We start from the raw sequence: 13,202 nt of genomic DNA on the forward strand, positions 1-13,202 counted from the left end.
GGCGTGGTCATTCATACCCATTAAACCTGTGCCTTATCACCCAGACGAAGCCCTCACATCTCCACACACAACAATCGGCGGTAATCGGGTCTTTAGAAGAGCGTGTGAGATGTGCCGTGTGTGCGCTGAAAGAGAGAGAGAGAAGAAGATGATTAATAGGGAAAGTTGAGTGGCTGGCTAATAAAGATTTGTCTTAATCAGAAGTGATTTGTCGGAGCAGAAGCGCGGCAGGGTCAGGGCTGAGCCAATGAATAAAACAGAGCCCAGCGGAGTGAAAAAAGGCCGGAGGAATGGGGCCTGATTACCCAGCACTCGCTCTTGAGCAGACAGGCCACGGCCCGTACCGTATCTCTCCTGTTTGTACCTCTGAAGCCATCCTATTATCTTCATTTCCATTTCATTCTATATATCATTTGTCTGTCTGGCATAGTAAACCCTAACTTTGAACCTTATTAAAGTTTTAGACAAGACAGGTTTAGGTTGTATTAGGGCTTTATTAGTTTTTGATTCACCGTTGTCACGGCGATAGGAATTCACTATTATCACGGTATATGTATGTATTTTTTGGAATGAACAAATAAAGCTGTCACTCAAATTCATCTTATTGTTTTGAGTTATTTCTTTTAAAGAAACCGAGAGGACGTGCAAAAATGTGACCCTGGACAACAAAACCAGTCTTCAGGGGGCAATTTTTCGAAATTGAGATTATGACGTCATCTGAAAGCTGAATAACTAAGCTTTCCACTGATGTATGGTTTGTTACAACCGAAAATCTGGAATCTGAGGGTGCAAAAAACAATTATATTGAGAAAATCGCCTTTAAAATTGTCCAAATGAAGTCCTTAGCATTGCATATTACTCACAAAAATAAAGTTTTGAAATATCTACGGTAGGAAATTTCCAAAATTTCTTTATGCAACATGATCTTTGCTTAATATCCTAATGATTTTTGGCATAAAAGAAAAATTGATCATTTTGACCCATACAATGTATTTTTGGCTAATACTAAAAATGTTCCCGTGCTACTTACAGTACGACAGGTTTTGTGGTCCAGGGTCACATTTGTTGGGATCAGCAGTTGAATAGTGTAACCAAATAACAAGAATAATAAAAGTACTTTCAGCACTTTGCTCCCTGATGGGGGACTATCTTGTCTGAAACGGAGAGAAAGGAACTGTGTTCCTGCGTTGATCTTCCGTGTGTGTGCGGGACAGTCGGTGTTGGACCTGCCTTTACTCTTCCCCTGGGCACTTTTGCTCTCATTTGGCTGGCTGTGGATTGTGTCCAGATAGAACTCTGTGGTAACCTTCAAAAAGTGGCTGCACACAGTAATAAAAAGCAGTCCGAAGCCGGGGACTGAGTCTGTGTCAGGGCATGTAGCCTTTCAGCTCTGGGGACAGACAGAGCTCTTCAGACAACTCAGAAAAGACTTGCTCTCAAACAGCTGTTGTAAAATTGATGATGTGCCCAATTATATGTGTCTGCTGAGGAGAGGTGGATGGACTGACAGATGAGGAAATGTAGAGGTGGAAAACGCCTCTTCCCTGGTGTCTTTTGCTTCAGTCTTGCTGCAAACGGCCGACGGGAAGAGAGGGATGAAAACGAGTGACATTCGGACCTCCGAGATGTCCTGAGTGATTTGATGTTCCTGCAGGCCAGGCTCAAAGGCGGACGGGCACGGTCGGTCATACAGAAAGGAAAGACAGTCAGACAGTAAGATGAAAGAAAGTTTGACTGCAGTAACAATGTTTCAGGAGTGTGGAATCATGGGAAAGTAGTGAAGTAGAAGGAAAACACTCACAAAAGCAAGATAAAAAGAAATGTAAATAGAAAAGCGTTGCAGATGTAGGAATTGCCGGTTAGGCCAAAAGGTTTCAGAGATTTCTCTGTATGAATCTAAGATTATTTTTGCCTAGACATTGCAATATTTCATATTTCAGTACATAATTTCATCACAATTGAAACCATACAAAAGCTAGATGACTTGACTCATGTTTGATCAAAGAGCTAAACATCAGTAGTTTGACCTCTTGACACAACACAAAGCTAAACACAGATTTTAACATTTAACATTAATTTATTCTACATTTCAAACACAACAGAAAGACATCATATCCAGGGCTGTATGGTGCAACATATACTGTATGTCGCACATGCTACGAAAAAATCTGTCTGTGCTACGAATAAATGTAATAGTGTAGCACGTGTGCGATACAGTTTGGCTGGTGCATTAGACAGAGCCGCTTGTTTGTGTGAAGTGCGTTTGTCGTTGTGCTTGTTCGTGTGAGAGGTTAACTAATGGCGCACCCATATGTATTTTCATTATTTAGTTTTTGCAATTAAAACTTGTTTTCCGGCTGCATCAAGGAGCCCTATGATCTGCACGATGTGGGAAAACATGTAAGGAATCACGAAAGTGGAATTCAACTATTAAAATATGTCAACACTTGTTCTGCGTGTGTATGAGTGAATGAGTTGCACACTTTAACATGTTACAAGCGTGACATTTGTGGATTTGTCTGTATGTTCCTATATGAGGACATGAACTTCATCCACAGTGTTGTTCTAAGTTTATTTTACGAGCATTTCACGGTTTGAGTGAAGCTACTGTCAAAGCTCTGAAGCGTCAAGCATCTTCATGACCACCCGCCAAAATAAAAGTCTGCTTAATTTTAACCAGATGGTAAAATAATTAACTTTAAAACTAACAAATTTATAAACTGTAGTAAACACTACAGTATAGTATACTTTAATATTTACCATAGTAAGGTTCAAATATAATATAGTACACAAGAATTTTACTGCAGTTTAATGTAGTAAATACCATAGTATACAGTATTTTTATGGAGAAATGTATTTACTACTGTAAAGCATTGAAAATACGGAACTCAGAAAAACGAATAAGGAAAAAATGAATTTGGTAAAAACAAAAAATGATATGGCCATAATTTATCCATTTGTATAATGTTAATGTCCTTTTTCAGTGACCTGTTTATTTATGTGATCACTTGAGGATGATAACAGACGTATACTTGTGCTACAACTGTTTGGCCTGTGCTACAAAACTTTAAAACTCTGTTTTTTTCTATGCAAAAAAGTTAATTTACAGCCCTGATCATATCCCATTACAGGGTCCAAATAATTCTGCATTACCCGCCGGCAGGATCAGTTTAAATCTCTCCACATGTACAGTATAAACAGCACAGTATGTTCACATATGATCATATTGGCACAGCAGTTAGAGCAAAGGTCTGTAAGCGGTGGTCAGCAAGCTGTTAAGGGGACTGCATTAATAAACAGCCCATCGGTAATGATGGCGCCGTTATAGATTTTAGTAATATCCTTGTTAAATGGGCCTTAGGGATCTGGATCTTTAACTAGAGCAGGCCTGTGGAAAAGCTTGGCGTCCGGGTCATTTAAATTGTTAATAGGGCCTTAAGCGGGGAAATAATATTTTATATCATTATGAGCTGTGAACGTAAGCATGGGGGTATTTATTTATTTATTTTGTTTTCCTCTCGCCCATGTTTTTCACAGCTACACGCAATTTACAGAATGTCAGCGTCTTCATTAAACTGTGTGATAATTAATTAGCACCTCATTACGTAGACAAGCATCTGAAGTGAAACGTACAACTGACCGTAATTCATGCTAAGCATAAAAAATGACTTTTTTGTACGTGATAATGACCTCGGAGATCTAAATGTAGTGTGTGCCGTACTGATATTTCAGCTTGGTTATGTTTATTAGTTACGCCTGTGCTCGTTTTTATAACAAACAGAGCATGTCTGTACTGTCACCGTCTATAAGCGATAGTTAGTTTTTTTATGATAGAAAAAAGAAAAACACTTTACAATAAGGCTGTATTTGTAAACATTAATAAACGCATTGACAAACATGAACTAACCATGAGCATTATAGTTTTAAGCATGCTTTATCCTTGTTATTACACGACTCGTTGGAATGCTTGATTCTGATTGGCCAGTCGCAACATTTGCAGGTTCATTATTCCCAGATAACAACCCCTCAAAACTAATAAGACACAGTAACCCGGATGCAACAAATCATTTTGACAGGTTTTTTTTGACAAATTAAATATAAATATGTCTTTTAATAACATATAACATTATACTTACAAATGATTAAACCTAATTGCCTGTTCGCGACATTTGAATGTCGTTCTTACTAAAACGAATGGTGGCCAAGAACTGTTTGGTGACAAGCATTCTTCCAAATATAAAGAAATGTATACAGGTTTGGACAGTGGCGTAACTTTGTTTTGAAAGTGGTGGGGACAGAGATGACAAAAACAATATTTTAATATTTTTCTTTCTGTAATAACTCATTGGGAATATTTCCGTGCATTTGCTACTCTGCTTTTCGACTCCAGCTCTCACAGTATGTGGTTCCCAAACTGTCATTTGGGGAAGGTCACATGGCTTTTGCAGTGCATTACACTTAAAAACAGTTTATTCCTATGACTAAAAATGTCACTTGTTCATTGGTCTACGCGTTTTTGTGCTTGGACACTGGATGCACAAGCAAGCGGCTCTCTGTCTTCCGCAAATATAACTTATGAGTGATGGTGAGAAAGCGGCGCATCCTGTGTTTTCCATGAGTTTTAGATGTTAATGGCCCCTAAACAATACCTTCCGCAAGCATTTCTTAATTTCTTCCAAAAAGTGGTGGGGACATGTCCCAACCGCAAATTACGCCTATGGGGTTGGAACAACTCGAGGGTGAGTAAATGATGACAGCATTTAAATTTTGGGGTGAACTGTTCCTTTTAGATACAACCTTACTGTAAAAAGTAACCGGAAAAAAATCTCAAGATTCAGACATTTTTCTACTGATTTTTGTATTATATAATAGAAAAAGTAGGCATGTTTGGACACAGTGCATGTTATTCCCCCGTTTTACAGTGTGTTTGTTTTTCTCCATCCAAACACAGCATCTGACTTCCTCTGTTTCTCTCTGCTCAAACCTCCACCGCCACACTCCTCTCAAACTCTCATTACTCTACAAATATACGGATAAAGAAGAACGACGGACAAATCCGATTATTAGTGAAACAGAGACAAACGGATATATAAACGTTACACAAGTGAGAAAAAGAGCCGTGTAATTGTGGGTTCGGGAAGTTCCTGGGAATATGGCGTAGATACTTCTAATCGTGTGTGTGTGCATTTAGAGCTCGTTCCTAATGGCAACATCAATTTGTGGTCCCACAACTAAGGGAAATATTTATCTTTGGTCTCATGCACTGGGGAACTGAAACTGAAGACCGTAATGTGTTTTACAGCGTGTTGGCCGCAGGAACATTACATTATACAGTTTGGTTTAACAGCTTTTATTCAGAGGCACTCGTGGAGTCAGCTAACCCTTCTGTTACTTGTATTAGAGAAGTCATTCTTATGTGAATTTGTCTCCTCATCAGAACGATTGAGTGCTGACAATCATGGTTGACGGAGACAGCTGTGCGGCCGGAATGGGAGACCTTGACTCTAAATATCTCAATACCAAGAATTACCGTTACAATTCAGCTCAAAGTTGACCAATCAGAGGTTTCTCTCATGTGTTTATTTATATCTCGTGGCTGGCCGGGCGTAAACGGAGGGCGCTGACAGGATTGTTTCATTTGCGTTTAGACCTCTTCATGCCAACGGTCTCATCTATCATCTGAAGTGATATATGAGCGAGCGCGTCCCCTCTTTATCTTTGTGTGTGCGTGTCGCAAAGCGCGCCGCATTGTTGCCATTGTGACCGTGTCACATTCATTTGTTTAAAGGCCCCTTTCGCCCCGGACAGAGATAGATAGCGGTGCTTAATTTTCTTTACACAAGATTTCCACTCCCATGTGGGCTGCTGTATTCGCCGGCCGCGGTTATGATGGTTATTAATATCTGTATTCAGTCTTTTAATCTGGCCTATCTGTCACTTTGCGGTGTGACTGCTCCATCTAATCTGAGTATCCTTCAATCTGTCTCCACTCTGATTGGAAATTAATGAAGGCAAGAGATGTGTGTTTAGCCACGGGCCCGTGCACCTTAGGTCTTGTCTCGGTCGTTTTCTTTTTGTACTGTTCTGTCATTGCGAGACAGCGCGCAGATGTAGGCCATTTCTCTGTTCCTCGAGCGTTACGCCACACGCAGGCTCTTTCGGCGCTGCACCTGTGTAGTGTAATCCAGTCGTGAGTGTTGTTTACTCGCGATTGTTCGGTGCATTTGAAAGCAAAGCTTTGATCTATGCAAAGATTTTTACTCTCCTCCTCTTCGAACTGCTAATGTGGTTTCTACTTATAATGGAGTGTTTTCGCAAAAGGGAGGGTGAGATTGTGTTTTGTTTATTGTTTTGTTTTTTTTGGAGCCTTTGGGATACGCATATGACAGTGACCGTGAGCTTGTCAGACGGCATGTTACAGATGTCTAAGTGTGTGCGGTAAATGGGTTTACATCATGACAGATGAGATGCGTTTGTAAGCAAGCAGCTGAATATTGCATGTGCCGATCTGGCTTGGGCTGATGCGACACGCTGGGATATGCAAAAACATTTCAGTAACTCATGTTGGCGAGAGCAAATTGTGGTTCGGGATCCCCTGGCATCTGGGTTGTTTTTACATTTTGTACATGAATGTGGTACCCATACACGCTCATGCGTGATCTTTGGTGATGTAAGATGACACGTGTCCATAAAAGAGTTTTACTAATACGTTTAACCTGTTTTTTCTTTTATCTTTCTTTACAGAGCAAGTTGGACAGGAGATCCTCACCAACCTCGCCACTGACCGCGAAAAGATCCAGAGGTCCCGAGATCGGGTGAGTTTACGACCACAGACACACCTACAGCCTACAGACAAGCACACAGGCTTACAAACACTTATGTTGATCAGATCTTAGATTTAAAGATGACATAAAGAGCCTTGACAGGAAAACAGGAGCTCACCCGTTCGCACACCCTGACCACCCTGATCTCACGCTCCCTTCATATCTGTGGACATTAGCATAGCTGCCCTGCTACAATGATTTGTCGAATGTACAGAACACATAAAAAACCGCTTGACGTACAGCACAGTACCAATAAGACGTCTTTGTAGTCGTCCCGTCTCATGCAGTGAAGTCACGCATGATGTAAGACTGTCTAAACAGTCATAGCTGGACAACACAAACACCTCCGGACAGAACAAGTGTTTGTTCTTGAGTCTTCTGCCTGCTGTGATGCTGTAAGGTCTTCCATAAAATGTTACCTGAATGTCAAACTTGAATGCCCTTCCTGTAAAATACATAGTATACTATACACTAAGACTACCAGTCACATGTTTAGGAAAACTTGACAAAAATGTTACTCATGATCTTAAAAATCGTTTAATCTGAAGGTGTATGTTTCAATGTTTGAAATTACTTTTGTAGACACTAATGTAATTGTGCCAACATACTAATTTATATTATTAGAAAACCAAATTTGTGTTTAAAAAATATTTTCAAAATTGTGTACTTGGACCGAATAATGAATAAAAAGCAGTCAATACGAGTCCAGCATAGATGGAAATTCCTTCAGTACTATATACAAAGCTTCCCAGGTTGAGACCTCATGAAGCTGGATGATAAAAAGATGCTAAAATATAACATAGAGCTAATTTATTTTGGATGCTTTTAGTCATAACACAATTCCCACAGCTACATTTGTGTTATTCCATGGTTTTGATGGGTTTACTATCATTCTAAACTGTGGAAAAAATATGAAAAAAGAATGAGTAAAGTGATCATGAACTTTTGACTGGAAGTGTATGAGATAAATGAGAAAGTTTTTAAAAATCATGTTTTTTATTGAGCATTCCAATTAATATCAATCAAACTGCAGTTGGTTTGGTTTGTTTTGTTTTGATTTAAGCCATAATAATAACTCAAAAATTACAGCTAACTAACACAATAAAACATGATAAAAGCATGATAACAGTAAAAAACATGATTTTTCAAATTTTATCTCATTTTGGAACCAAACTCTTCATATACACTGTGTACAGTAGCCTAAAAGTTTTTGAAAACGAGTGATTTTTATAATATATAATTCAGAAATCTTTTTTTGTAAAATGTTTACCCAAAAAGTGTTTTGATATTTGTTATTTATATTTTATAAAGATTTTGTTCTGTATCTAATGCAATTATTTGTTATGCATGACATAAGGTGTCCAATTTTTTTTATTACTGCAAATGCTTTTAAACTGAAATCTTTCCATTTACGTGCTGTATTTTTTTGGATTTTATAATTGCAATTAATATCTGAAAAAATATATTTTTTCCTGGCCATATATAACGATCAGGCTCACAGCCTAACAGCATAATATAGACATATCGTCGTTGTCGGGCGGAATCCTCGCATCTCCAAAACCATTATTTTTCAGGAAATTAAAAAAACTGCATATTTTTTGAGTTATTAAACATTGTATCGTTAAAGTTGGTATTATACCGTATATTGCTATCATATACTGTTGTGTACCAACATTAACACAACATTTCCCCAAAACCAAGTTTAATCGGAGATACAAGGTTTAGGACTTGGGAGCAGGGAGATACGAGATTACGCTGTCATTGATAAGAATGGTACGGACACAGACGTCGCTGCTGCCAGCAGTGTTCATCAAAGTCTGCGGTCGCGTTGAGCCTTTTGACAAGAGACGAGGCTTTAAGAGCTAATGAAAGCTAATGATTGTGGTTACATACATCTTCCTAAACTCTATTTTAAACGGTAGAGCTATGAGTGATGCAATACCAAAATAAAACTTTAAACAGCCTGTCTAATATAGGCGGAAATTAATCTGCACGCAAATAAAGTCGGCGGTCGCGTTGAGCCTCTTGACAAGAGAAAAGGCTTCAATAGTTAACCAAAGCTAACGACTGTGGTTACATACATCTTCCTAAACTCTATTTTAAAGGTTTAAGAACTATAAGTGATGTAATACAAAAAACGATGAGCTGACTAGGCTGTCTAATAGGTGGAAATTAGCCGAATCTGCTCGCAAACTTACCTTCGTGGCTCACGGGCTTCCTTCTGCACCGAAGCATTACTATCGATTTTTAACAAAACAGGCCTACTCAAATGTATCTAACCTAACTATTTTCAGTCATTATTGTCTAAAAAACTTTCAATCAGGAGACGTAATGCCGAGAAGCTCCCATGGAGTGAAGAAGAGGTGTAGTTACAAGACTTCTCAGACAGTTGATGTGTCCAATGGAGTTAAGAGATTTGCTCTCAAGCTATTTTCAACACTTTAGATTGGTTAATAATTTGTAAAAATAACAGAACCACATGGGGACTGACCAATAGCATCGATTTGTGAAAAAAATATGAAATTGACCAAATTTGGACATAGGAGGTTTCCGCCCGACAGCGACGATATGTAAGATGAGTATGAAAGGCGATGATATACAGAACTGTTTGTGGTGAGCTTTTTTGAGTCTCACCCCCCTGCAAGTATCAAATATCTCTCCTCACATTCTCATCGCTTCTTTATCTCACCCCTGCCTCACTTCAACCTTTATTTCATTTGCTTCCCTCTGCTTGTGTAATCGTCTTTACCTTTGCATATCTCACTCCATCACTCTATCTATTTGTCCCTGTCACGTCCCCTGCATAGTCTTAGCATGTCTCTCGCCCTCTCTCTGTTTCTCGCTCTCTTTCTTCCTAGAAGACAGGTATAGAGAGCTCAGTCAGGGGCCCCTCTTATGGCCCCTTATGAAGGATGCTTAAAGATCATAACATGGCAGTTGGGCAGGCAGCTCATTTCAAAGGAAATAAAACATTTCCTTTCAAAGGTCTGCTGTCTACGGAGAATAGCTCCCCTTCCCCGGAGCCCCGACTGGCCCTTTAAAGACGTTTTGCCAGGCAGGAGAAATGGGGAGAAGAAAAGAAGAGAAAGCATGATAAGAAGACATTAGATGGAAAGAGCCTTAAACTGCTTTTCCTGCGAAGGAGACGATAGATGAAAACGTTTTTGGAGTGTCTTTTAACAATCGGCACACTTCTACGCCCTCAATCTCAAACAGATACACATAAACAGTAAGAGATGCTGTAGCAACAACATGCTAAAAACCACTCGGCATAGCAACACCCTGGCAACCACCATGTACAAATCTAGCTTTAAACTCTCTTGTTTTGGTAATATTTCACTTTCTGGTTAAATCACGCTGTTGTTTGTGGTGTATTGCTTTAAGTTTAGTCATCCGTGACTGTTTTAACTCCATAGGGTTAAATCCAAGCTGCTGTGAATCATTTTACAGAAACCGTCCTGTAATCCGAATCTGCTCTATCCGCTCAACCGGTAATCATTGTGGGTTTTGTTTTGGGAACCTAATTCACGGAGAGCTCCGCCATGTGTTTTCTTCCTGGCATGCCTCTGACCCGCTGACACAGAGAGCGAAGGAGAAAGGGATTGTGGGAAAAGCCGACGGATCTCTCGTGGGACAGATCCATCGCTAAGAGAGAGACATCAGGCAGCTCTCGGGCCGCCGGTGCTGCCAGAACCCAGAACCCGCCTGAAACCACATCTGTCCCTGAACTGCCCGCTAACACACATACATATATGCACGCACACATGCATACGTTCCCGCTGACTGCGAGGAAAGACACGGAGGCTTTCTCAAGGAGGCCAGCCAGAATCACATTTCTGACCGCTGCCAGAACTCTGGCTTCAGTTCCGTAGCAATGTCAGCATTCCTGAACACACACACACACATCTCCATATGGATGGCTTTTACTTATGTGTCCCCCTATGTGAGCCTTGTAACCAATTTAAAACTTGTACACGTGTTTTAAAGAGAGAGAGAAATTGTAGTGATAGACAGGAATGAAGTATGCATTAAAAGGGAGACGGGTAATCTTAGAATGTGTAGATCTTAGAATACATGTGGTGTTTAATTTGACTTGTACAAACATGAGGCTGTGAGTGTTTTTAATATTGACTTCAGTTGACTTTGTTAAAAAAAATTTAACTACCTATTTTTTTGTAACAATTTAGTAAATAGTAAATGCATTAGTTAGCATGAACTAACAATGAAAATATAGTTTTTCTGCATTTATTATTAGTAAAAAGAAGTGAAGGTAGAAGTGTGTTTAATATAACACAGGACCTTATTTCTGTTTTCGCCAGCACACAACAGTACAAAACTGCACCCGTTCTTGCTTTTTAAACAAAACTAAACTCTATTTAAAGTTTTTAGAGACACGCTGTTGTTAATCTATAATCAATCCTTAATAGCATCTCTGATAGCACAAATTGAATTTATCTCTTATCTGAATTTATCTGTTTCTCTTTCTTCTCTACAGCTGAGAGAGACGGACGCTAACCTGGGCAAAAGCTCTCGGATCCTGACCGGCATGCTGAGAAGGTAAGAGGAAGGTAGGGACCGTTTCTGCTCTCTCTATGGATGTGTTTGACAACGGCCCTATACCATCACACACTTATTGCCATGTATCATTTGGGGACAGCATGATCCACAATTTCTTGTTATTAGTAATTAGTCAATCTGTAAAATCCAATTATCCCGTGCACCCCACACTTTTTCACGTATGTCAATTTAAAGCAAATCTGAACTGCAGACCCTGACCTGTGCTGATTGTTTGGACGTGTAGGTATTGAAGTGTACACGGAATTCTGAGCAATGGATTTAAATATGCAGGGTTCCCACTTTTATTGAAAAAATAACATAAAATGTGATTTCCAGGCCTAGGAAAGTCCTTTAGTGGAAAGCCTACAAAGTCAATGAAATATCATGAATATTTATTTTTATACTGTATACACTGCCAGTCAAAAGTTTTAAAACACTTACTCGCGTAATTATTCATATTTTTTCCACATTTTAGAAAAATAGTATGCTCATAAAAACTGCAGAGGAAATTATGAGAATTATTTTCCACCCAAAAAATAACACTTTCATTTTCAGTGTAGTCACTTTTTGCTTTACTATTTGCAGAAATGTTCTATTTTATTCGGGCAAAGTCATCCATTTCAGACATTTCTATTAAATAAATTGTAGTTTGTAATGGAAAAAGTTTATATTTGCACAGTTATATTTCTGTCTACGTCATTTAAGCATACACCTTAAGATCAAAACCTTTTTAGATCATGAGAAACATTTCACTCAAGTGTTCTAAAAACTAGTAGTGCAAGTTAATAAGTTAATAAAGAAAGGTTTCATCAGACGCACGAGCTAGCTTCCAGTCTGTGTTTGGTTATAATATAACAATTTATTTAATATTTCATTTATAGTAATATTCATTTCCTTTAATATTTTATTTGAATATTCATTATCTTAATTTAAATTAAAACAACTCAACAGTTGTCGATTCTTTGCGGAGGTCTACCGGAAGTTACGTTTGGGCCACATAACGTTTGTTTATGTTGTTGCCGCTGAAACCGTCTATAGTTAATAAAAATGAGTAATGCTAAACAACTGGTTGTGGAAATCAATTTGTCAAAAAATGAGGGATCCCTGAATATGGCCAAATCTGTTCAATGTTGCTTAGGGTATAATTATCAAATCTTTCATGATTCAATTACAATCAAGATAAACTAGTCCAGATTTAGTTTCAGGCATATAGAAAACATTTGTGAATGACAGCCGTCTGAATTTCTCCTAAAATCTTAAGCAAGTTCTTATTTCAGGTACAAGTTCTGTGTGGGCCTGGTCATGATGCAGTCGGCCTCTTTCAGTGCTCATCTGCCCTCGAGCAGCTCTGTTGTTCCTCCCACTGTTTCTTTCTCCGTAGTATCGGCTTTAAACAGCAGAACTCATCATTCATATCAGCAAGCTGATGAGATATTGGCTTTTTCCCGGTGTGCTAGATGTGAGATAACCGATGCCTCTCTCTCTATTCCACTTACTCTTGTTTTCTCCACCAGCCTCATTTCTCTCTCTCTGTCTCCCTCACACACATACACACGCACAGAGGAAAGCTCACACACAATTCAGTTTAACGTCTGTCACGTCTCCGTTTTATAAAGTGCCTTGTCGCCCTTCCCTGAACCGTGACGACGAGGGTTTGTTTCTTTTTTTCTCTTTCTGATTAAGAGTAATATGTAAATGACACCAGCTAAATTTAAAACCTCGGGGCCAGGAAGGAAGTGCCAATTGAAATAGATGCTTCAGTGGCTGTAGACAATCAGAACGTGCGCGGCGGGCGAGCGAGAGGGAGAGAGAGCGAGCGAG

General features: G+C 39.1%; 1 protein-coding gene across 5 annotated transcripts in view; it reads left to right on the top strand.

The window, feature by feature from the left end:
- The window catches only part of vti1a (vesicle transport through interaction with t-SNAREs 1A), a 118,767-nt gene that overhangs the window by 62,441 nt on the left and 43,124 nt on the right, over positions 1-13,202 (top strand). For 3 of the 5 annotated variants that reach the window (XR_008964756.1, XM_057357856.1, XM_057357857.1), the window contains 2 exons: positions 6,745-6,815; positions 11,320-11,381. Coding sequence is in view for 4 of the 5 variants with exons in the window: in XM_057357856.1 (XP_057213839.1) it covers positions 6,745-6,815; positions 11,320-11,381 (133 nt within the window). In the remaining variant the exon portion in view is untranslated. Of the gene's footprint in view, positions 1-6,744; positions 6,816-11,319; positions 11,393-13,202 lie in introns of all 5 variants that reach the window. The other 2 variants (XM_057357859.1, XM_057357860.1) reach the window with 1 other exon arrangement.

Source organism: Triplophysa rosa, linkage group LG18, assembly GCF_024868665.1.
Source record: "Triplophysa rosa linkage group LG18, Trosa_1v2, whole genome shotgun sequence".
NCBI lineage: Eukaryota > Metazoa > Chordata > Actinopteri > Cypriniformes > Nemacheilidae > Triplophysa > Triplophysa rosa.